The sequence below is a fragment of the Hypomesus nipponensis genome, chromosome 10, assembly GCF_054491055.1.
Source record: "Hypomesus nipponensis isolate SF chromosome 10, ASM5449105v1, whole genome shotgun sequence".
Taxonomy (NCBI): domain Eukaryota; kingdom Metazoa; phylum Chordata; class Actinopteri; order Osmeriformes; family Osmeridae; genus Hypomesus; species Hypomesus nipponensis.
Genome location: NC_140370.1, coordinates 18,658,613 through 18,683,007, shown reverse-complemented (window position 1 = coordinate 18,683,007; position 24,395 = coordinate 18,658,613). Strand labels below are relative to the sequence as shown.

Below are 24,395 nucleotides of genomic sequence, written 5' to 3'. Positions count from 1 at the left end.
TACAGTTGTTAAGTAAATTCAAAGGAAGTTGAAGGCAGTCTGTGCAACAGAAACAAGCTTTGTTGATTTGATATATTTGTTGTTTAATAACAACATTACATCTGTACATACATAAAATACCTGGAAAATGCCACAATCAGAATTCAAACAGTATGTCTTTGGTAAAAGTCTCAATTAGAGGCATCAACTATCTGAAATCTTGCGATACTTATTTCCATTGGAGGAACTGACCTGAAGTGACCAGACTCACCCATCCAGTCCTGTTATGGGAGAGGGGGGACTGGTGGGCTGCTGGATGATGAAGTAACCAGTAGATACCCATGCTTCTTGTACAAAATGATGTATTTATATTCTTACAGGGGGTATTTGCAGAGTTGCAAAGTTGTGATTTGCAGTCAAATACTCTACCACTAAGTATACTCTTGCCAACAGTTTTAACCTCTATGTTGGATAAGAGCTGTTCGTCCATAAGGCTTAAGGCCACTCTCCTGTCCTGGATAACGGTTTTCAGGGTGTTGGGGTTGTTGAGCCCCTGAGCACAGGGTGGTGTTCAGGGCTGGATGGACAGAGAAACCAATTTCAGCACAAGCCACTGTCATAGTTCTTCACCAGTCGCTTTATGTGGCAGAGTTTCTGTCTGAGCTCCTGACTCCGCTTCTTCTTGGTCAGGTAGTCTGGGGTCTGCAGAAGGTTAGGGTTAGGGTCTACAGAGGGTTATGGTCTACAGAGGGGCACAGGTACCAGATATCATCCAGACATCACCTATGCATCATACACTCACCACACATTCATAACAATTCTGTTAAGCTGTGAAGTCCCAGAAATAAAATAGAAAATGTTATCATTAATACAGCAGGTTGCTGTCTTTATAGTAACATAGCTTTAACAAACAGTGGCTTCAGAAAGTACTCAAACCCCTTTATTGTTGGTATATTTTATTGTGCTTTAATTATTAACAGATAAAACTGCCATAAAATAATAATAATTAAACTACACAGTTATCTGTATGTCCTCAAACTGAAATATCTCATTTACATAATTACATAGTCCATGTCCATAGACTAGTGGTGCGTTATCGGTGAGACTCTTATTGGGCGATAAAAGAAATATCGCCATTAATTAATCTATTCTCAAAGTTGGGTTGGGAGCTGGGTCTATACTACGCAAGCTATGATGACTTTCACCTTGATATTTTAAAGCGGATGTATACCTAGCCGAATTGCACTGTAGGGGGCGAGAACAAGTCTTCGAACCTGTGTGTATGCCTTGTGTACGAAATTACCACATCAAACGTGACGTGCTAACATGGAAATGAAAAAAAATATTTTTAAGAACCTTCCCAATGGAAACCTCAACTAGACTAAGGTTGTTTGCACCTTGTGTGATGCGGAATTAGTTTACTGTACGACTTCCAGTCTCAAATACCACATAAATGCAAAGCATCCCTTAGCTAATGCGGACGATGCCGGGCCAAGCACTGATGTAGCGCAGGGGAAGAGTCGTCGTCAAACTACTATGTTTGAGTGCAACCGAGGCAAGCCCGTCAGCTCAGCTCTATCAGCCAAGCTAACTAATCTCCTTGTTCACTTGGCTTGAGAACCCCGTTCTCAAAGACTTACTTTTAGTCATTATTTGGGTAGCACACATAAATAGCACACTCTGAATGCCTTTGGCGGGATTCAAATGAGCCATTTTAATCTAGATTAATTCCAAGATTACAGTGAGATTAATCTAGATAAAAAATTATAATCTATGCCCACCATTACCATAGACATATAGTATACTGTAGATAATAGATTTAGATATTAATAGATGGGTAATGGTCTTACTCTCTTCAGGTCCTTCAGACGGTTGTACTCATCGGCCACTCCCTGAACAACAGAGAGAGAGCATCAGGGAGAAAGAGAGAGCAGTAGAGAGAGAGAGAGAGAGAGAGCAGTAGAGAGAGAGCAGCAGAGAGAGCAGTAGAGAGAGAGCAGCAGAGAGTAGTAGAGAGAGAGCAGCAGAGAGTAGTAGAGAGAGAGTAGCAGAGAGAGAGAGCAACAGAGAGAGAGAGAGCAGCAGAAAGAGCCGTAGAGAGAGAGCCGTAGAGAGAGAGCAGTAGAGAGAGAGCAGTAGAGAGAGAGCAGTAGAGAGAGTGTGTATAATATAATGTAAACATACACATTTTACTGTCAACCGTTTCTTACCTGGTACTTCACAGAGCTCTCTTACCTGTTACTTCACAGAGCTGTCTTACCTGGTACTTCACAGAGCTCTCATCCAGGGAGTCCAGCTCACAGCTCAGTTTGTGCAGCTGGTCACTGATGTCATCCATGTCAGCACACAGGCTCCTGTAGACCTGCAGGGTAACTGCAAACTCCCTCCTGCACTGCTGGCGCTGCTTGTCACAGCTGATCACAGGGTACATGCTGAGGAGGAAAGGAGAGTAGGGTTGGGAAGGAGGAGATAGGGAAAGAGGACGGTACTCAAGTCTTAAACTGCAGAGAAGAGGATAATAATGAGACAATCAATAACAATTCTATCCAGTGTGACCTGCCTATGCAGTACGTCCCCAAGCGTACACCCCCATCCTCCTCAGCATTTTTCCTGCATCTCCCCCACCTCCTCCCCAGTGACTCACCTGAACAGGAGGTGGCTCTGGTCCTGGCCCTCCTCCCTGGTATCTTCCGCACCTCCTCCCCAGTGACTCACCTGAACAGGAGGTGGCTCTGGTCCTGGCCCTCCTCCCTGGTATCTTCCGCACCTCCTCCCCAGCTCCTCCTCAGCTCCGCAGTCTCTCCAGTGGTGTAGCCAGTCTGGTAATCCTTGGTCTCCAGCTCTGGTGGGGGGGTCTGGCAGCGCAGGCTCTTCTTTGGGCTATCAGCCAGCTCTGATGTTCTGGGACTCGCCCCCGGAGGCCCGGCCTTAGGCCCGTTGGTGTTGTCATGACAACTACAGACATCACACACTTAGTATGATTTCCTGTTTGGCAACTATGTGTGCTGCTGTTAGCTCAGGGAACAGAGGTTGTGCTGTTGTTAGCTCAGGGAACAGAGGCTGTGCTGCTGTTAGCTCAGGGAACAGAGGCGTCAAGGCAGAAATTATCAGTGTGTGGCTTGTAGCTTGTTTAAGGTAGAATATATTGTACAATATGTTCAATATGTTCATTGAACAATAATACAGATTCAACCGGATATTTGACCTTGTATTAAAATGGAGCTGTTTACCTCTGTTTGCGCTAACATCATTACCTAAGCAACCGAGTTTGAACACTCACGCATTGTAGGTTCCCTCACTGTAGATGCTTGCTGGTCCGTCGCCATAGGCGACCACGCTGTTCTGGACCCTGAGCAGGGGATCAGCTCTCTCACAGATGACAAGCGTGGGGGCCTGAAGGACGCTGCGGCCCTCTCCAACATGGTTCACCTGAGAGGAGATGGCGCAAGTCCAAAGACGGTCTGGACCTTGATAGGTATCACTCCCTCCTTAAATCCTTCTCTGCTCACAACTGGTGCTAAAACCCACTACTTCCTGAACAAAATTAACTCTGCCTCAAACCCCCACAAACTCTTCTCTACCTTCTCCTCCCCTCTTAACCCACCTCCCCCATCTGTCAATCACCCTGGGATCTGCGACTGTGACTCCCTCATCCTCTGCCAGGAACCTCGGGGTTACCATGGATGACAAGCTCTCCCTCACAGCCCACATTGCTGCAATCTCCCGGTCATGTAGGTTCACCCTCTACAACATCCGGAAGATCAGGAGATACTTGTCTGAGCATTCCACCCAGCTGCTAGTCCAGGCACTTGTCCTCTCCAAGTTGGACTATTGCAACACTCTGCTTGCCAGTCTCCCAACATGGGCAACCCGTCCTCTCCAGAGGATTCAGAACGCAGCGGCCCGCCTGGTCTTCAACCTACCCAGACACTCCCATGTTACCCTACTCCTCATCTTCCTTCACTGGCTTCCCATCACGGCCCGTATCAGATTCGAGACCCTGGTACTGACCTTCCGAGTGGTGAACGGGACTGCACCCGACTACATCAAGTCTCTGCTGCAGCCTTACACCCCCACCCGCCACCTACGGTCTTCTTCTGACAACCGTCTGGTGGTCCCACCGCTCAAGACCGCCCGGTCCCAACACAAGCTCTTCTCCTGTCTGGCCCCCCAGTGGTGGAATCAACTCCCCACCTCCATCAGAGACACTGAGGGCCTCATTTACTAACATCGCGACCGCAGCTTAATCCGTGCCTTTGCCCAACCTCAAATAGCACACGGTGTATTTCCGTATTTTGCGTGGTATTTATCAAACCAGATTCTCGTTGGGCAATCAGCGCCCATTAGTGTTAATTAGTGTGTCATTAAAAAACTGGAAAAATCGCCTGCATGTTACTGCCACCATTGGTGATTTGAGGAAAATAAAAAAAAAGTTCAGCAAACAGGAGCTAGAAAATATACACACACATTTTCCCTTACACCCTCCCAGCAGCGGTAATCTGCATTTTTACTCCAGTGCGCTGCCTTTGTAAATATGGTGTTATGTCTTTACCCACTATTTCATGCCTGAAATGGGCGCAATCCTGTTAGTAAATGAGGGCCTGACTGTCTCCACCTTCAAGAAAAGGCTCAAGACACACTTATTCCGCGAATACAATAGTACTGAGGAATGATTTGCTGGACCTGATGTTAGTTTCCTCCAGGATCACAATGACTTTTACTTAGAAACTGTTAAGGTAATTTCTTTATCAAGTAATGCACAGAGTTGTCGGATTCAAAGAAAGTACAATAGTTTAATGCTTGCCAGCAAGTCTGATCGCAATACAAAGTTTGTCTGATTCACAAATTGTCATGTAAGACCATTTAATGGAAAAGAGTCCCCTCCTCTGCATATCAGCTGTCAATATGATCGATCCCAGAGGTAGAGTGCGCGTGCACGTTGAAACTTACAGAGTTCTCTGACCCTTGTCTTGACCATATGATTTACTTAGCACAGAAACACATGTATTGCACCTCTAGTATGCTAATAGCAACCTAGGTCAGTTTGTTTACCTAAGCTTAGTGTCATCTATAGGTCAGGTGGGGAGAGGGTTCTCTGCTGGCAAGGAATGCTAGCACCAGTATGTTCAGAATATAACATAACATCCCAAATTTCTCAGACAAAAACTTGTTGCTGTTGTTGGTTAGCTGTAACTGACTTAAAATTCTTGTACTCGCTGTAAAATATTTTTACTGTTGCTTGTGTAACGGGTGTGAACCTGTGAAACTCTCTCCTCAGGTAATTAATGGGCTACCCGCCTCACGAATAGCTAGCTTTTCTTTGGCGTAGTTGGTAGTGGTCGCGCTTGGCAAGTCAGAGGTTGTGTGTTCGAGCCCAGCGAGTGGCGAACGACGCCTTGTAGTGACGGAGTGTGGCCACGTCCGTTACATAGCATCACATTGGTGCCGTGACCCGGATTCACGAGGTTAGCACTAGCTAACTGCCGGAGTGAATATCAGAGGGGTGAATGTAACAGGTGAAAACCTGTGAAACTCACTCCTCAGGTATGTAATGGGATACCCGCGTCAACAAATAGCTAGCTTTTCTTTGGCGTAGCTGGTAGTGGTCGCGCTTGGCAAGTCAGAGGTCGTGCGTTCGAGCCCAGCGAGTGGCGAACGACGCCTTGTAGTGACGGAGCGTGGCCACGTCCATTACCTACCGTCACACTTGCTTTTCTACAGGTACACTCTGGCACTTTTTGAGGTTTGTGTTGTTTAATTGTAACTTGTTTAACTACATGCTCTTATGGTTCTTCCCTTTTAGCACTTATTTTAGTTTTTCACAATGTATGCTTCATGTTTGGCTACCCGCAATGTTTGGGGCTATCTTGTTGTTATGATCAGTGACCTTGGCACTTTTGTAAAGCTCTCTCTTGGAAGTCGCTTTGGATAATAGCGTCTGCTAAATGAATACATGTAAATGTTAACACCATCATGGAACACCTGTAATGGAACACAGTCTAACCATAGCCCTAACCCTTGTACGAACCTCTCACACGAAGGAACTATTAACGAATCTCTATACTATTAAATCAAATAGTCTTACAGAGGAGGATGAGCAAACTCAAGCTTCTCAGGCCATAAACATCTTTAAAAGCATGAAGCTACAGCAGGATACATATAACTCCATCAACTTGATACATTTGGAACAACAGTCATTAACAGTATGATGCTGTGAATCTAACAGCAGAAATCTACACCGTCATCAACAGCTATACGAGTTATACATTTCATACATGACATCAGTTGTTTCCTGAGACTAGCAGAACTGTGCTGTTCCTAAAAGATTAAATGATTCACGGCTGCACACTGTTAGCTTTGAGGCAATCCAACACTTGTATTCATTATACATAACATCCATTATATATGTTCCCATGTAAGGCTATCGCCTTCACTGGCCTACTGTTACTTAGGTATAAAATGCAGGCCTGCCTGTCGGCCCTGGACCATTGGATAACACAAGCTTAGAATTGAAAAAGCTTAGCATATCACAAGCCTAGCATAACACAAGCCTAGGTTAACACAAGCCTGGTAATGCACAAGCCTAGGATAGTACAAACCTAGGATAGTTCAAGCCAGAGATAGCAGGAGCATAGCATAGGAGACAGCATGTGAAGGGCTTGTATATCCCAAGGATAACACATGCTTAGAATACCACATCTCTCTATCCATTTATCTTCTTCTTCCCTCAAATCTAATGCTGACGCTTGGACCCCAGGAAGATTAGCTCGTCCCACTTTGGTGACAGCTAATGGGGATCCTATTGACAATAAACAATAAACGCTCACACGCAACCTGTTAAACACCATTTGGAAATGAGTTAAACGTTTTTATTTGTTCCTTAGATCAGGGTGACCATATAATGGCTTGAAGAATGCTGCTGACTAACTGTAAACACCATGTTTGCTCTCTGGCCTTCAACACTAAGGGTGTTATCAGCCTGGTTAATGATGTACCACAAAGAAACCAGGTGTGCCACTGAAAGACAAACAGACCCACGGCACTAGAAACTACAGTCATAACTCACACCAACTTCATTCAGCAGATACTAAGATTACAATAGGGAGTGCTATTTAAACAATAACCCCACCCAGTCCTGAACCCTCAACCCCAGTCCTGAATACTGTAGCCTAGGCCTGCACGATTATGGCCAAAATGATAATCACGATAATTTTGATCAATATTGAGATCATGATTAACTATCAGGCTTATTAGTTGATTTTAACCCAAAAAAAAATATTGTCACATAGGCTAATTATAACTGCTTTCACATCCATATTGTGAAAGCTGCTAGTGTACAAATATGTGCATCAAAATAAAATAGGTCCTCTTATTCAACAAAATTCAGTGCATCTCATTAAAGAATAAATAAAAATTGTGATTGTGATTAAAATTCGATTAATTGTGCAGCCCTGCTCTAGCCACACCTGATAGTCTTGAACCCTCTAGCCCAACTTGATAGTCCAGAGCCCTCTACCCCAACCTGAACACTCTACCCCAACCTGATAGCCCTGAACCCTCTACCCCAGTCCTGAACCCTCTACCCCAACCTGATAGCCCTGAACCCTCTAGCCCAACCTGATAGTCCAGAGCCCTCTACCCCAATCTGATAGTCCAGAGCCCTCTACCCCAACCTGATAGTCCAGAGCCCTCTACCCCAGTCCTGAACACTCTACCCCAACTTGATAGCCCTGAACACTCTAACCTAACCTGATAGCCCTGAGCCCTCTACCCCAGTCCTGAACCCTCTACCCCAACCTGATAGCCCTGAACCCTCTACCCCAACCTGATAGTCCAGAGCCCTCTACCCCAGTCCTGAACACTCTACCCCAACCTGATAGCCCTGAACCCTCTACCCCAACCTGATAGCCCTGAACCCTCTACCCCAGTCCTGAACACTCTACCCCAACTTGATAGCCCTGAACACTCTAACCTAACCTGATAGCCCTGAGCCCTCTACCCCAGTCCTGAACCCTCTACCCCAACCTGATAGCCCTGAACCCTCTACCCCAACCTGATAGTCCAGAGCCCTCTACCCCAGTCCTGAACACTCTACCCCAACCTGATAGCCCTGAACCCTCTACCCCAACCTGATAGCCCTGAACCCTCTACCCCAGTCCTGAACACTCTACCCCAACTTGATAGCCCTGAACACTCTAACCTAACCTGATAGCCCTGAGCCCTCTACCCCAGTCCTGAACCCTCTACCCCAACCTGATAGCCCTGAACCCTCTACCCCAACCTGATAGTCCAGAGCCCTCTACCCCAGTCCTGAACACTCTACCCCAACTTGATAGCCCTGAACACTCTAACCTAACCTGATAGCCCTGAGCCCTCTACCCCAGTCCTGAACCCTCTACCCCAACCTGATAGCCCTGAACCCTCTACCCCAACCTGATAGTCCAGAGCCCTCTGCCCCAGTCATGAACACTCTACCCCAACCTGATAGCCCTGAACCCTCTACCCCAACCTGATAGTCCAGAGCCCTCTACCCCAGTCATGAACACTCTACCCCAACCTGAGCACTGTTAGTTGACACAGGCCTGCTAGATATAGACTTGTTAGATAAAGACGTGTTAGATATAGGGCACCCTGTCATTTATAAACCTACTTGATATGGACCTGCTTGACACAAAGCACTAAATAAAGACTTCTACAAAATGCGTAACGTGTGAATGTGACCTGACTGCTCCCTGCTCACCCAGTCCTGGACGTCCTGCCCCTCTGCAGCCCTGAGCATCGGCTGCTCCCAGTAGATGTTGGCTTTACCATGGCGCCAGATCTTACTGCGTGTCTTGTAGGCATAGTAGGCAGCCATGGTCAGAGCTATGACCACAAGCAGACCCAACACCAGCGCCACAGCCTGGGGAACAGACAGCACAGACACAGTCATACCCAACACCAAGACTAGATATCTACTAGACATAGCTGTAAAGCGCCCTGCTAAATATAAACCTGTTGGATGAAGAGAAGCCTGCTAGATATTGACATACTACATATAAAGCAGAGCTACTGGATGTAGAGGACCCACCTCCTCAGGGTCCATGAAGCAGTAATGTTGCAGGTACTGGTTGTACATGGGGAATCCCCCTGGGAACCCGGACCCCACGCTGCCACTCAGGCTGGGCCCCTGCAGGGACTGGCACATCCTCAGCATGGGGTTGTACAGCACACTTTGGGAGCTCTGGGACGCAGGGTTCACCCCAATCACAAACACAATGTCCATGATGCCCTGGAGAACAGCCAGCACCACGTCACACACCAACACCGCCAGGTAGAACCTGCGGCCACGCGCAGCACGCGAGCGAGAGAAACTCCCCACCAGGAATCCCAACGACACCAGGAAGTTGATGGCTGCCATGGAGATCATGGCGGACTTAGCGGAGTAGGGGGTCATGTAGGAGCTGGCATAACCGTAGGTGCCTCCGTAGTAGCCCACCTGAGTGCCCGCTGCGCCCAGCCCATAGCCCCCCAGCCCCGCCCCATGGCCATGCATGTCCCACACCAGGGTAGATGCCACGCAGGCGAAGATCAGGAAGCTCATGAGGATGGTGACGCCCTGGAAGGTCTTCACCAGACCGGGCGGTGAAAACCAGTCGTGGAAGAACTGAGGACGCTCGTCCTGATAGATGGAGTCTGCTGGAGGGGAGGCCTCGTGTTGGCTCCATGGGAAGAGGCTGCTGCGGGGGTAGAGGCTGTTGCGTGGTGGGTAGAGGGCTGGGGAGGGGCTGTGCTGGGGGGGGCTGTAGAAGGGAGGGCTGTCATTGTAATGACTGTCATGCATGATTCTGACAAATCGAATGCCTGTAAAGCGAAAATATTACGTTTTCTCTTATACATCAGACAATGGGAAAGTTTCACACTTACAATCAATGATACAATCACACCATGACACTGTTCAATAACATATTTTCTGTTTCAGTTTTGTCTCAGTTTGTCTCTACCATAGTCTGTCTATCGCTGTCCATGCCTGCTTGTCTGTCTGTCTCTGTCCTACCCTGTCTCTGTATCTGTCTCTGTCCTACCCTGTCTCTATCCTACCCTGTCTCTGTTCTACCCTGTCTCTGTTCTACCCTGTCTCTGTTCTACCCTGTCTCTATCCTACCCTGTCTATATCCTACCCTGTCTCTGTCCCAGCCTATCTATCAGTCTGTGTTTCTGTCCTAACCTATCTTTTTCAATCTACTGCAACTGAACCCAACAGACCTAAATAATTTAGACGTGCGGTGATCAGTAGAGGAGTCAGTCAGGCATGGTATTCACAGAGTGTGGCCAGTTGCCAATGCCCATCTCTGCACCATATACAAACCCCTATACAAACACAGTTGTGTTATATACACCAACAGATGTGTTCCTACTCTATTCAAAGTGAGTAAGGTATAATATTCCAGGACAGTCAGACATACACATGCGCTCATGCTATGTTCTTCATTCTGTGTGCTATACATGAACAAAAGAATATATGTTAAAGCAATTACTCCTCGTTAGACTACAATCTCACCAGATTAACTTTCCAGTTCAATCATACATTTAAGGCACACAACCAGATTGCAGCAACTATTGCAGCATTTAGTGTTTCTTTACCCAAGATAAGTGACGCTGATTTTTTTTTTCTGTTTACTTACGCAATGAAGATAGCGCAAGTTCAGCTTTGTTCCATGAAAGTTTTTTGTTGATGAGAGTGACATCACAAATTACTTCCACTTGCAGAGGTCATTTATTGTAGATGCTGGCACATCTCTGCCATAAGTGCCTATTTAAACTTGACTTGAGGTTGACGACCTGTTCTGTTGACTACTTGTTCTGTTGAGTACTTGTTATAATACTGCTCTGCGCATGTCAGGTAGAAAACATGAGAAGCTGGTGATGACCCAGTCACAATGGGGACTCCGGTCGGCTCTGTCTCTGCCCAATAGATATGGAGGAAATTTAGGAACATTACTTAATAAATTCACACACTATGACAGGGAAATATATAATTTAAATCATTAATAAAATACTAAAAAAAACAAGACTTCAGCTTATCAAGGGGGGGTATTCCAGGTAGCAGGTTTAACAAACCGTAAAACTAACCCTGAACTCTGATCTACTCTAAAATGGGAAAACTCTTGAAAACTCTCTTTTTTGTTCCAGAAAAGCTGATTTGAATTTGTTAAGTCAACTCGGAGTACGTCAACTTTGAGTTAAGCGCAGGCATGATGTCATGTTAATTTAATGGCAGGTGAATTCTACATGTGGAACTGTGAAATTTGATGTAATCTCGTGTATTCCCAGTTTCAAGTAAATAAGTTGTACAAACTGCATCTCATGAATAAAGTGCCAAAAACTGACCAAGAGATGGTGTAGGCCTACTTAGGGTAGAAGAATAAAGGCTGATCTTGAAAAAGATTTACTAGAACACCAGTTACAGGAGGGTGCACGTTCACAGGTGATGTAAATTGTAGGAACAATAGCCAATACAAATACTCATTGTTGGATTTCTATTTGTAGGCAATGAAGAATTAGAATTATTTGTCTTTATTTCAGTGCCAAAAAGCATTTGGCCGGTTCTGATTGCACGTCACATCTCTAATGTACGGTGTGTAACAATGGCAATGCAAGCAGTCAGATGGCTGAGCGGTTAGGGCACCGGGATAGTAATCTGAAGGTTACCAGATCGATTCCCGCCATGCCAACTGACGTTGTGTCCTTGGGTCAAGGCACTTCACCCTACTTGACTCGGTGGGGAATGTCCCTGTACTAACTGTAAGTCGCTCTGGATAAGAGCGTCTGCTAAATGACCCAATGTAATGTAAATGTAATGCATGAGAACTACTAAAAGCCTAAATCAATGGAGCTCCGATACTAGGATCATTGTCCTACTTCACTGTGGGAGACAATTGCTCCCGAGTCAATGCATAGGCTACATTTAAATGCAATAGCCAGTCCATACATTGAACATTTAACCCCACTGTCCGTTAATATTACAGGAGAAAAAGTGGTGGACTTAAAATAATAATAAAATAGCAAGTTCAATGTTATTAAATATTAAAACATACTACAAACAGGTAAGGCATATTTTGCTTAGGCCTATACGCTTGTAATCGTAGCCTCTACGTAACCTTGGTTTTATTATATTCGACATGATACAAAGTAAATATTAATTGGTACCTATTTCAACTTGTAGTAGCAGTTATCCCCAACAGATGATGATGATGATGATGATTAAGATGACGAAGACACATTGCTCCCGCAGAAATGTAGGCAGAGAATTATGTATGGTAGCTACACATAGTTCTCTCCCCATGCACTTTTATTTACAGGCTTGTGTGGAATTGTCATTGACATCATGAGAATAATGAATATAAAAAACAATTTGTTGAACAGAGCATGGATGCTGTAAACATTGAGATGTTAATTTAATGGCAGGTGAATTCTACATGTGGAACTGTGAAATTTGATGTAATCTCGTGTATTCCCAGTTTCAAGTAAATAAGTTGTACAAACTGCATCTCATGAATAAAGTGCCAACAACTGACCAAGAGATGGTGTAGGCCTACTTAGGGTAGAAGAATAAAGGCTGATCTTGAAAAAGATTTACTAGAACACCAGTTACAGGAGGGTGCACGGTCACAGGTGATGTAAATTGTAGGAACAATAGCCAATACAAATACTCATTGTTGGATTTCTATTTGTAGGCAATGAAGAATTAGAATTATTTGTCTTTATTTCAGTGCCAAAAAGCATTTGGCCGGTTCTGATTGCACGTCACATCTCTAATGTACGGTGTGTAACAATGGCAATGCAAGCAGTCAGATGGCTGAGCGGTTAGGGCACCGGGATAGTAATCTGAAGGTTACCAGATCGATTCCCGCCATGCCAACTGACGTTGTGTCCTTGGGTCAAGGCACTTCACCCTACTTGACTCGGTGGGGAATGTCCCTGTACTAACTGTAAGTCGCTCTGGATAAGAGCGTCTGCTAAATGACCCAATGTAATGTAAATGTAATGCATGAGAACTACTAAAAGCCTAAATCAATGGAGCTCCGATACTAGGATCATTGTCCTACTTCACTGTGGGAGACAATTGCTCCCGAGTCAATGCATAGGCTACATTTAAATGCAATAGCCAGTCCATACATTGAACATTTAACCCCACTGTCCGTTAATATTACAGGAGAAAAAGTGGTGGACTTAAAATAATAATAAAATAGCAAGTTCAATGTTATTAAATATTAAAACATACTACAAACAGGTAAGGCATATTTTGCTTAGGCCTATACGCTTGTAATCGTAGCCTCTACGTAACCTTGGTTTTATTATATTCGACATGATACAAAGTAAATATTAATTGGTACCTATTTCAACTTGTAGTAGCAGTTATCCCCAACAGATGATGATGATGATGATGATTAAGATGACGAAGACACATTGCTCCCGCAGAAATGTAGGCAGAGAATTATGTATGGTAGCTACACATAGTTCTCTCCCCATGCACTTTTATTTACAGGCTTGTGTGGAATTGTCATTGACATCATGAGAATAATGAATATAAAAAACAATTTGTTGAACAGAGCATGGATGCTGTAAACATTGAGATGTTAATTTAATGGCAGGTGAATTCTACATGTGGAACTGTGAAATTTGATGTAATCTCGTGTATTCCCAGTTTCAAGTAAATAAGTTGTACAAACTGCATCTCATGAATAAAGTGCCAACAACTGACCAAGAGATGGTGTAGGCCTACTTAGGGTAGAAGAATAAAGGCTGATCTTGAAAAAGATTTACTAGAACACCAGTTACAGGAGGGTGCACGGTCACAGGTGATGTAAATTGTAGGAACAATAGCCAATACAAATACTCATTGTTGGATTTCTATTTGTAGGCAATGAAGAATTAGAATTGACCAATGGCAATGCAAGCAGTCAGATGGCTGAGCGGTGAGGGAGTTGGGCTAGTAATCAGAAGGTTGCTGGATCGATTCCCAGCTGTGCCAAATAACGTTGTGTCCTTGGGCAAGCCTTGGGCAACTTCACCTTACTTGTCTCCTGGGGAGAGCTGTCCAAAGGTGAGAGTTTATGATCTTCCCTGTCTAGAGTCCCACACTCAAACAATGTTCTGGTTGTATTCTCGGATACGGCCCTTGATGTGGCTGAGTTTAGCTTTCAGGTATTCACAACGTTCCTTCTTTTCCAGGAAGGCTGGGTCCTGGTGAACACACACCCACAAAACCACACGCACATGTACACACACGTTGAACGGGCAACGTTGCTGAGAAAGCTGGTTCTACCTGGATTTACAGGGAATGGGTTCTACCTGGGTTTACAGGGAGCTGGTTCTACCTGGGATTACAGGATGCTTGTTCTACCTGGGTTTACAGGGAACGGGTTCTACCTGGGTTTACAGGGAACGGGTTCTACCTGGGATTACAGGGAGCTGGTTCTACCTGGGTTTACAGGGAGCGGGTTCTACCTGGGTTTACAGGGAGCTGGTTCTACCTGGGTTTACAGGAAGCTGGTTCTAACTGGGTTTACAGGGAGCTGGTTCTACCTGGGTTTACAGGAAGCTGGTTCTAATTGGGTTTACAGGGAGCTGGTTCTAATTGGGTTTACAGGGAGCTGGTTCTACCTGGGTTTACAGGAAGCTGGTTCTAACTGGGTTTACAGGGAGCAGGTTCTACCTGGGTTTACAGGAAGCTGGTTCTAATTGGGTTTACAGGGAGCTGGTTCTAATTGGGTTTACAGGGAACGGGTTCTACCTGGGATTACAGGGAGCTGGTTCTACCTGGGTTTACAGGAAGCTGGTTCTAATTGGGTTTACAGGGAGCTGGTTCTACCTGGGTTTACAGGGAGCGGGTTCTACCTGGGTTTACAGGGAGCTGGTTCTACCTGGGTTTACAGGAAGCTGGTTCTAACTGGGTTTACAGGGAGCTGGTTCTACCTGGGTTTACAGGAAGCTGGTTCTAATTGGGTTTACAGGGAGCTGGTTCTAATTGGGTTTACAGGGAGCTGGTTCTACCTGGGTTTACAGGAAGCTGGTTCTAACTGGGTTTACAGGGAGCTGGTTCTACCTGGGTTTACAGGAAGCTGGTTCTAATTGGGTTTACAGGGAGCTGGTTCTAATTGGGTTTACAGGGAACGGGTTCTACCTGGGATTACAGGGAGCTGGTTCTACCTGGGTTTACAGGAAGCTGGTTCTAATTGGGTTTACAGGGAGCTGGTTCTACCTGGGTTTACAGGGAGCTGGTTCTACCTGGGTTTACAGCAGCTAAAGGCGAGAATAGTTCCACTATAGTACAGGCTGTGGCAGTTGCTGGATAATTTGGGGAATTATTTAAGACAATTTGAGAAAATATTAATGAATGGCAAAGACAATATCTATTTATCACTTACATTTTTCTTTTGTTCATATTTCTTCAATATATGATCAATTCTCATATTTTCCTGTAAGACAAAATTAATAACATACTTTACATTACATGTTTGGTCTGTCTGTCTGCCTGCCTGTCTGTCTGTGTAGATGCTATAGTTGTCTGGCTGCCTGTCTGTCTGTTCATTTGTCTGTCTGTCTGTGTAGATGGCCTGCCTGCTTGTTTGCCTGTGTAACAGGCGTGGTCTTGCAAGTTCCGTCAGAGGCACTGTCCGCTCCGACCAGGAGTCGAACTCACCACCTCTGACTTCCCAAGCGCCACCACTACCAACTACGCCAACGAAAAGCTAGCGATTCATTGACGAGGGTGGCGTGTTACATACAGACAGAGTTACAGAGTTTCACCACACACCGGCTACACCTGCAGTCTCTCTCTTTCTCTAGCTTACTCTCTTACTCTCCATGCCTGCTTGTCTGTCTGCCAGCCTGCCTATATGTCTGTATTCCTGCCTGTGTGCCTGCCTGTCTGCCTCCCTGTCTGCTTGTCTGTCTGTCTGCTAATCTCACCCCCTGGTCTCCGTTCCTCAGCAGAGTGTCCATCATGGCATCCATGCGTGTGAACTTGTCCAGGGTGGCGCTGACCTCGGCATGCAGTTCTCTGTACTCCTGGTACTGGTCGTTAAACACGGTCCGGTAATCATCCCGTTCCTCCAGGCGCTGCACCGCAGGGAACTTCCTGTAGCGAGCAGGAACTACAGGTTAGATTAGCCTGTCTGTCTGTCTGCTTGGCTGCCTGTCTGTCTGCTTGGCTGTCTGTTTGTTTGGCTGCTTGTCTGTCTGTGAAGATGGCCTGTTAGTCTGCCTGCCTGCCTACTTGTTTGTTTGTGTCTGCCTGTGTGTCCCATTGGGAACAGGACACAAGCTAGTATAACACTATATTGGTCTCATTAGGTATCCACAGTGTTATAGTCAAGACCACCTAAACCGAGACCAAGTCATGACCAAGACCAGTGTGTCGAGACCAAGACAAGACCAAGACTTTCATGGGTCGAGACCGAGTCAAGTCCAAGACCAAGGCAGAGTGTTACTGAGTCAAGACCAAGACCAAGGCAGAGTGCTACTGAGTCAAGACCAGACCAAGGCAGAGTGCTACTGAGTCAAGACCAAGACCAAGGCAGAGTGCTACTGAGTCAAGACCAGACCAAGGCAGAGTGCTACTGAGTCAAGACCAGACCAAGGCAGAGTGTTACTGAGTCAAGACCAGACCAAGGCAGAGTGTTACTGAGTCAAGACCAGACCAAGGCAGAGTGCTACTGAGTCAAGACCAAACCAAGGCAGAGTGCTACTGAGTCAAGACCAGACCAAGGCAGAGTGCTACTGAGTCAAGACCAGACCAAGGCAGAGTGTTACTGAGTCAAGTCACTCAAAAACAAACACACAGGCAGTAGGGTTTGACTAGGTATTGGACCTGATGTTAGTTTTATCCAGCATCATAATGACTCTTATTGAGAGACTTGTTGCTCTTGTTGGTTTGTTGTAACTGTAATTATTGTACTCGCTGTGAAATATATTATTGTTGCTTGCTTTTTCCACAGGTACACTCTTGCACTTTTGAGGTTCTTGCTGTTTAATTGTAACTTGTTAAACTACATGCTCTTATTGTTTTTCCCTTTGGAACTTATTTGGTTTTTCACAATGTATGCTTCATGTTTGACTACCCGCAATGTTTGGGGCTATCTCGTTGTTATGATCAGTGACCCATGCACTTTTGTAAAACTCTCTCTTGGAAGTCGCTTTGATAAAAGTGAAATGAAACTTTGGTTCATTTAACAATAGACATGCAATTTGGTGATAAGTTGTGGTCTTTACTAGTCTTGAAATAAAATCCAGATTCCTCTTTGTTCGAGACTGAGACAAGACCGAGACCTTCAAAACATGGGCACCCTAACCCTAACCCAAAACATGAGCACTGGTCTCAAGTCCTACAACACTGGGTATTCGGTCAACTTGTTATTAGGGTCAGGTATTTTTCTTTGTATTTGTTACTTAAGTGTACTTCAGTGCTCTGGACTGATGACTACAATGAGGAAGACCATGTTCAGATTTTCTGACATGGTCACCTTACTTTTCCCTATCTTTGAATATCCCTAATCTGATGTGACTGTACTGGGGACATTATCCAGCTAGTTAATGATCTACATTAGACTGCGAGTTACAAGGATCCTTGGGTATATCTCAGTGGTAGAGCATTTGACTGCAGATAAAGAAGTCACAAGTTTGTATGTTTGTTGTAACCTTGTATTTAAACTGTTGTATTCGCTGCAAAATATTCTATTTTAGTTAATCTTATTTTTATTTTTACTGCTGCTGCTTTTTCTACAGGTACACTTGCACTAGAGATTCATGTTGTTTAAATTGTAACTTCCTTAACTACATGCTCTTATGGTTCTTCCCTTTGGCACTTATTTTTTGGTTGTTCACAATGTGTGCTTCTTGTTTTGGCTACCCGCAATGCTTTGGGGCTATCTTGTTGTTATTATCAGTGACCTATGCACTTTGTAAAGCTGTCTCTTGGAAGTCGCTTTGGACAAAAGCGTCTGCTAAATGAATACATGTAAATGTAATGTAAATGTATGTTTCTTTGGAAGAAAGCATCTGCTAAATAATCATTATTATCTCCTGCTCCTCCTCTTTCTCCTCCCTCGAGTCATCAATGTGATGTCCTGTGTTAGTCACACTGCTCACTCACAGGATGTAATCTGCGATTACTCTGGGTTTGGAAGTGTAGTCTGGTGGAGTTGGGAGCCCAACGAGCCAATGCTGGCTGGTTCTGTGCTGGCTGGGTCTGTGCTGGCTGGGTCTGTGCTGGCTGGTTCTGTGCTGGCTGGTTCTGACCTGCCTCTCAGAACCCATCTCATCCTCAAATACAATCCTCCTGGGGGTGGAGGGGGCTGACGAGGCCACGCCACAGAGATGACACTCCTGGGGTGAAAGGTCAGAGGATGGTATTATATACTGTAGGAAAATGCTGATATATTGGTGGGTATTATTTAAAATGTCAACAATATATTTGATTAATTTTGGACTTACTCTACTAATATCCATAAGCTTCACCTCCTCTCTGCCTCTCTCAAAGTGCTGCCTCTCTCTGCCCTCTCTGCCTCTCTCCCGACGCTGCCTGTCTTGCCTCGCTGCCTCATGTCGCCACATCTTCAGGCACACCAAGAAGCTCACCAGGTACATTGCCATGGTGATGAAGATGAACGCAGCACCTGCCATCTGTCCCCCATCCACCCTGCACAGACTGGACAGCAGGGGATTGACCCCGACCGTCATGTAGCATAGCCCTCCCCTGTTCAGGTCGTTGAGGTACACAATGCCAGCAGCCATGTAGAGCAGGAACAGAATTACATTGATGGCAGCTTCCGTCAGTGGCCACCAGGGGGCGTCCAGCAGAATAGAGCGGTAGTACATGGTGAAGCCCATCACCAGGAGCAGCAGGGTGGCCACCCAAGACAGCCCCACCACGGCCAGCACGAAGGGAGTCATGGGGCCCCTGTAGTGGTACCCTGGCACCCCACTGTGCAGTCCATATGCGCTGGACCACTGGCTGTCCTTCTGGATGTAGGCGCAGACACAGGCGAATACCATGCCTGCAAACAACAGCTCCATCCCAGCCAGCAGGCGCAGCATGCCTGGCCAGGACTTCAGGTAGGAGTACTTCATGTTGTAGACCTCCAGCTTTTCTGCGTATTGCTCCGCGAGGTGCAAGCTACTGAGCTCAGACCCCTCTAGGGGGTGGAGGTCTGTGGGGGTGGAGGAGCCCCTGCGTTGAGGGAGGGGGCTCACAGGGGGGCTCACCCTAGTACCGTTAGGCAGGATGTGGACCCCCCCAGGTCCCTGCTCAGACTCTGCTGCTCCACTGCTCGACTTCTGCAGGAGACTTCCCCATGACCGGGTTAGGGTAACCCAAACCCTTCCCCATGACAGAGGGAGATGGCCCCTCCAGCCCTCCCTCAGGCCCCCCTGCCGAGTGCCTGTACCGTCCTTATGTTCATACGGAGGAATACTGCCTGATTGGCCCACGGATGCCACATCATCGGAACAGTCGTCCACTGAGTTTGTTTGTTGCACTGGGGTGTCAGTTCTAGAGGATGAGTCTCCCTCTCCTCCTCTCTTCCAGATCCTGCTCCAACTGTTCATCCCCCTGTACCTTCTGTAACCATACTAGTCTAATACTAATCTTCTCTAAGTACACTACTGTACCTTCTCTAAGCACACTAGTCTACCTTCTCTAAGCACACTAGTCTATCTTCTCTAAGCACACTACTCTACCTTCTCTAAGCACACTACTCTACCTTCTCTAAGCACACTACTGTTGGTGGTGGAAGGGGAGGAAGTGGAGGAGGAGGAAAATAACAAAGTTGTCAGTATAGGTGATCTGTGTAAACAAAAAAAACTGTTATTTTAATTCATCTGAATGCTTATGTATATGATATGTAGTTTGGAGTAATAAAGGTCATATTAATATTTAGGGACTAGTATGAAAAGTTTACTGGTCTTACAGTCAGAGGAAAAAAAGTAACGTCATGTCTACAATTTTCACAGTTTACAATCTTCATGGTATTGAACATTAATCAACCTTCAACTTAACATTGTGGATAAAAGAGAACCCAAAACCCAAACTAAATACAATAAGAAGATAATTTATCTCAGATGAGATAAAGTTTAGATAAATATATCAAACACGATCTACAACGTTAAAATCAAGTCAGACCTCTTACCTTGTCACTGTAGACCAGTGCTGACCAGTGAAGACCAGTGCTGACCAGTGAAGACCAGTGCTGACCAGCAGAGGTGGACTGGGAGATTAACAGCTAGCCAGACCTATTACCTTGTCTCTGAGGACCAGTGCTGACCAGCAGAGGTGGACTGGGAGGTAAACAGCTAAGATGGTAGCTTCCAGAATGGACTCAGTTTTCCCCACAAGTGACGCAGCACTGCTGGGTAGGGTTATGGTTCCTCCAGCACAGCTTAATCATTAGCTACCCTCTGCCTTTCAGGGAGTGAGGTGGGGACAGACTGGTACAGCTTAATCATTAGCTCTGTAGGTGCTGAGAGCCGACAAGGAATGGCCTGATTCCTGACAGAGAGAGAGGAGAGGGGGGAGAGACAAAGAGAGAAATGCACAACTGAGCATACAGATAATGGTAGGTATGAGAGACAGCAAAGTAATTCTGGGAAACAATATGTGCAGTTTTATGTGGGTTTAATTAGTTAGCCTATGGTGTCATTGCAGTGTTGGTGAAAAAGTTTCAGATCTTTTCATTATTCCTACACAATAGTTAATACCACAGCATGACGTATTCTCTTTATTCAATAGGAAACCTTTATGTTGCTTTGGATAAAAGTCCTAAATTAACACACATTGTTATAAGTAAGTAAGTAAGACTTTATTTATATAGCACATTTCATACAAGAATTGTAGCTCAAGGTGCTTTACATAAAATCAATAAAAACAATAAAAACAATAATACGAGTGATAAAAGTAATAATTAAACTAGCAACAAGAATAGAACTAATAAAAGTAGAAAACCCTTCTGAGATAAAATTACTTAAATGCTTCAGTAAAAAGGTAGGTTTTAAGCTGTCTTTTAAAAATGTCTAGCGTGTTAGCTTCCCTAATATTTATGGATAATTTGTTCCATAGTTTGGGGGCGTAATTAGCAAAGGCCGAATTACCAATCTTCTTATGACTGCTTCTGGTGACCTCTAATAGGCCTGCATTTGATGATCGCTGTGTTCTAGCTGGTGTTTAGTTTATAAGGGAGTTAGCAATGTGGCTAGGTCCTTGTCCGTGTAGAGCTTTGTATGTGAGGAAAAGGACCTTAAAATCAATTCTGAAAGTGACAGGGAGCCATTGTAAAGTAGCTAGGACAGGACTTTTAGTTTTGGTTAATAATCTAGCTGCAGAATTTTGAATGAGCCGTAGTCTTTCAGTGGTTTTCTTGGGAAGACCAGAGAAAAGTGCGTTACAGTAGTCTAGCCGGCTGGATATAAAAGCATGAATTAACTTCTCTGCATCATTTTGGTTTATGAATGGTCGTACCATTGCTATATTCCTCAGGTGAAAGAAAGCTGTTTTACATTTACATTACATGTATTCATTTAGCAGACTCTTTTATCCAAAGCGACTTCCAAAAGAGAGCTTTACAAAGTGCATAGGTCACTGATAATAACAACAAGATTTAGTTTTGGTCACTTTATTTATGTGAGAGTTGAAATTCAAATCTGAGTCCAGGATTACACCGAGACTCGTCACCTCTGGTTTATGACAGGGGGTTAAGCCTCCTAGATTCTTAGTAAGCATCTCTCTTTTGGTTTTGGGGCCACATAATGGGACTTCAGTTTTGTCTTCATTTAATTTAAGAAAGTTATCATTCATCCATTTGTTTATTGCAAACAAGAAGAATAAGAATATCTAAGTTCAGTTATTGCTATGAGAGCAGGGTGGAGTGCAGTTATGCAACACTAGACGGCAGTGTGTTGTTTTCTTCTCAGGATTGCTGCAACCTGCCAATACACACTCTGAACACGATGCCGCAAGCTCTGTTGCCACCAGCTCTACCGCCTGAAAGAGAGGCTTCTTCTCTTTCACTTTTCTCTGAAAAAGAAGTGAACCTAACCCTCAAACCTGTGACGGCCTCCTCAGCCATTAAGTGGCTACACCTGGGCCCGGTGGTTTCCTCCCCTTTAAGAGGACACCGGGAGAGAGAGAGGAGTCCATTTGTCGACAGCACACTTTTGTTTTGAGTTGTGGCAACCTTTTGATCTTTTGTTAATACACCTTTCAACACTGCTCACTATCATTGAACACTCGCACACGTGTATACTACTGCTTTACTGACTTACAAACCTCACTTTTGAGTATGTTAGATTAATATTCTTTAATAAGTTACCACAGCATTAGTCTTCGCGCCTGTGTTCCCCTTTCTTTTGTCTCAACCCCCCAAAATGTCTGTTAACTCTCCGGAGTCTGACACTTTTTATGTCCATTTAGCAAAAAGCTTTTGCTCTACTTGACTACACTAAGACGTTATTAACCCCTAATGCTTAGTATTTTTATTTTCAGTTCATCCTCAGTTAACAAAATAATTTAAATGAAATTACATATTAAGATAGGGTGTAGTGTGTAGGACATAGTGTGTACGGTGTATTGTAAGATGTAGTGTGTAGGGTTTAGAACCCAAGGTATGAACCACCACTGTCTTGAACCCCAGGTCTGAACCACCACTGAGGGGGTACATAGGTGTATATGCAGTATATATATATACAGAAAGAGAGAGAGAGAGGTAAGTCTTCATTTCTTTATTTGTATTCTTCCAGGATACATTTTTTTATAGAGATTTTCTTCACGTAATTTTAAAACAGGGAATGCATCGTCATACAGCATCACATTACTGCAACTCTATATCAGCAACTCTAGAAATCCTAGGTTCCTAATAAAAAACTAAATGTCAGTAAAAAAAACAAAGAAAAAACAAACTAACAAATGTAGCATCAAATCTAAAAGTAAACTCCTCCAGCCATCCAGAGGGCTGCCCCTTTGTCACGGCGCCCCGTTACCACGGTGCCCCGGCCATGCAGGGGCGGGGCTCGTGGTGTCTCTCCTCAGTCCTGTACCTGAAGACAAGTGGAAGCTCCGGTTTGTAGTGGTGGAACGGCAGACTACAGATTTCATAGCTGTGTGTGTCTGTGTGTTTGTGTGTGTCTGTGTGCTTGTGTGTGTTTTTGTGTGTCTGTGTGTGTGTGCATATGTGAACAAAGAGTTTAAGTGAACACATCCTTTTTTCCTCTCGCTTGCTAGTCTTATACTGATTTCAGTATTTTTTGTGGTTGGTATAAATAGAAAAAGACAAAGAAAGTTTGAAGACATTAATAGAGATACTGTGTCATGGAGGCAATGTTATGCATTACATTAAGACATTTTCTTTGACATTTTGGAGGAATGTATCTGAAAAAGGAATGCAATGCTCTTATTCAGAGTGTTAACATCGTAAAAAACTTGCTCTGAAATTAGTAATTAAATAACCCTCTACTATTTATACATTCAGGCACTGAAAAATCACATGTCATTATGTAACTAAAAAAGATAGTTGCTCTCGTCGTTCCCTTGGTAAGAACAGGGAAACTGAAACTTTAAGTTGGCATTTGTGTTAATTCCTACTCAGTAGTAATGTCATGTGCACCCCCTTGTCCCTCCATAGTGTGACCTCCCTTCCTCCCCCTGCCTCACCCTCTCCCTGAAGTGTATTTCTCTACTCAACAGACAGCTGACTTCTTTGTGGCCAATTTGAAACCTTGAATATGGGGACACACTGTCACACCGGTCCTGTAAAAAATGACTCAAGCACAGACTCAGGTGTAGTCTATCCAACCACAATCCTATTTGTCCCTCAATCCCTCTCTCTCCCTCCATCCTCTCTTTCTCTCTCCATCACCTCTCTATCCCTCCATCACTTCTATCTCTTTATGTCCTTCCAGCTCCTACTCTCTCCTCTGGCCCGGATTCCCCCGCTTTTCTTTCTTCCTTTCTTTTCGCTCTTTCCCGCCTCTCTCCCTATCTCTGTCTCCATCTTCCATCTTCTCTCTTCATCTGTATCCCACATGTCCACGTCCAGCTGCTTGCCTCCTTCTGTACTGGTATCTTTCTTTTCTTGCCCCTTCTTTCACTCCATCTCTACGTTACCTCTATGTCTCTATCTTCCTCCACCGCATTAAGTGTCCCCAAATGTGATGTTCGTACTTTTCTCCAGACTGAAATCACAGAACTATACAAGGGCTTTTACAAAAAAAGCTAACTTGGACAGCCATACAATGGCCAAAACATAAACCATATCTCAACTTATCTCCGTTTAAGTCATTTTAAATCAGACACTCTAGGGTTGTGTCCTTGTTAGCTGTGCCTCCTGCTCCCGGCCAGGGTCCATCGGGGGGCAAGGGGGCAGGGGTCAGAGGTCATATGATGA

The 24,395-nt window shown here is 44.8% G+C and overlaps 1 protein-coding gene across 1 annotated transcript; it reads right to left on the bottom strand.

The window, feature by feature from the left end:
- Positions 1 to 58: 58 nt before the first annotated feature.
- Positions 59 to 20,340, bottom strand: ocln1 (occludin1). The gene is made up of 14 exons (XM_084707723.1): positions 20,151 to 20,340; positions 18,457 to 19,741; positions 18,116 to 18,348; positions 15,934 to 16,102; positions 15,390 to 15,440; positions 14,110 to 14,205; positions 13,859 to 13,872; positions 9,050 to 9,806; positions 8,720 to 8,881; positions 3,260 to 3,408; positions 2,695 to 2,934; positions 2,240 to 2,411; positions 1,830 to 1,871; positions 59 to 681 (listed from the first exon to the last, which is right to left on the bottom strand). Exons 2-14 carry the CDS (start codon positions 19,567 to 19,569, stop codon positions 580 to 582), a joined length of 3,300 nt encoding a protein of 1,099 aa, XP_084563849.1. The 5' UTR covers positions 19,570 to 19,741; positions 20,151 to 20,340; the 3' UTR covers positions 59 to 579.
- Between the last annotated feature and the right edge of the window lie 4,055 nt (positions 20,341 to 24,395).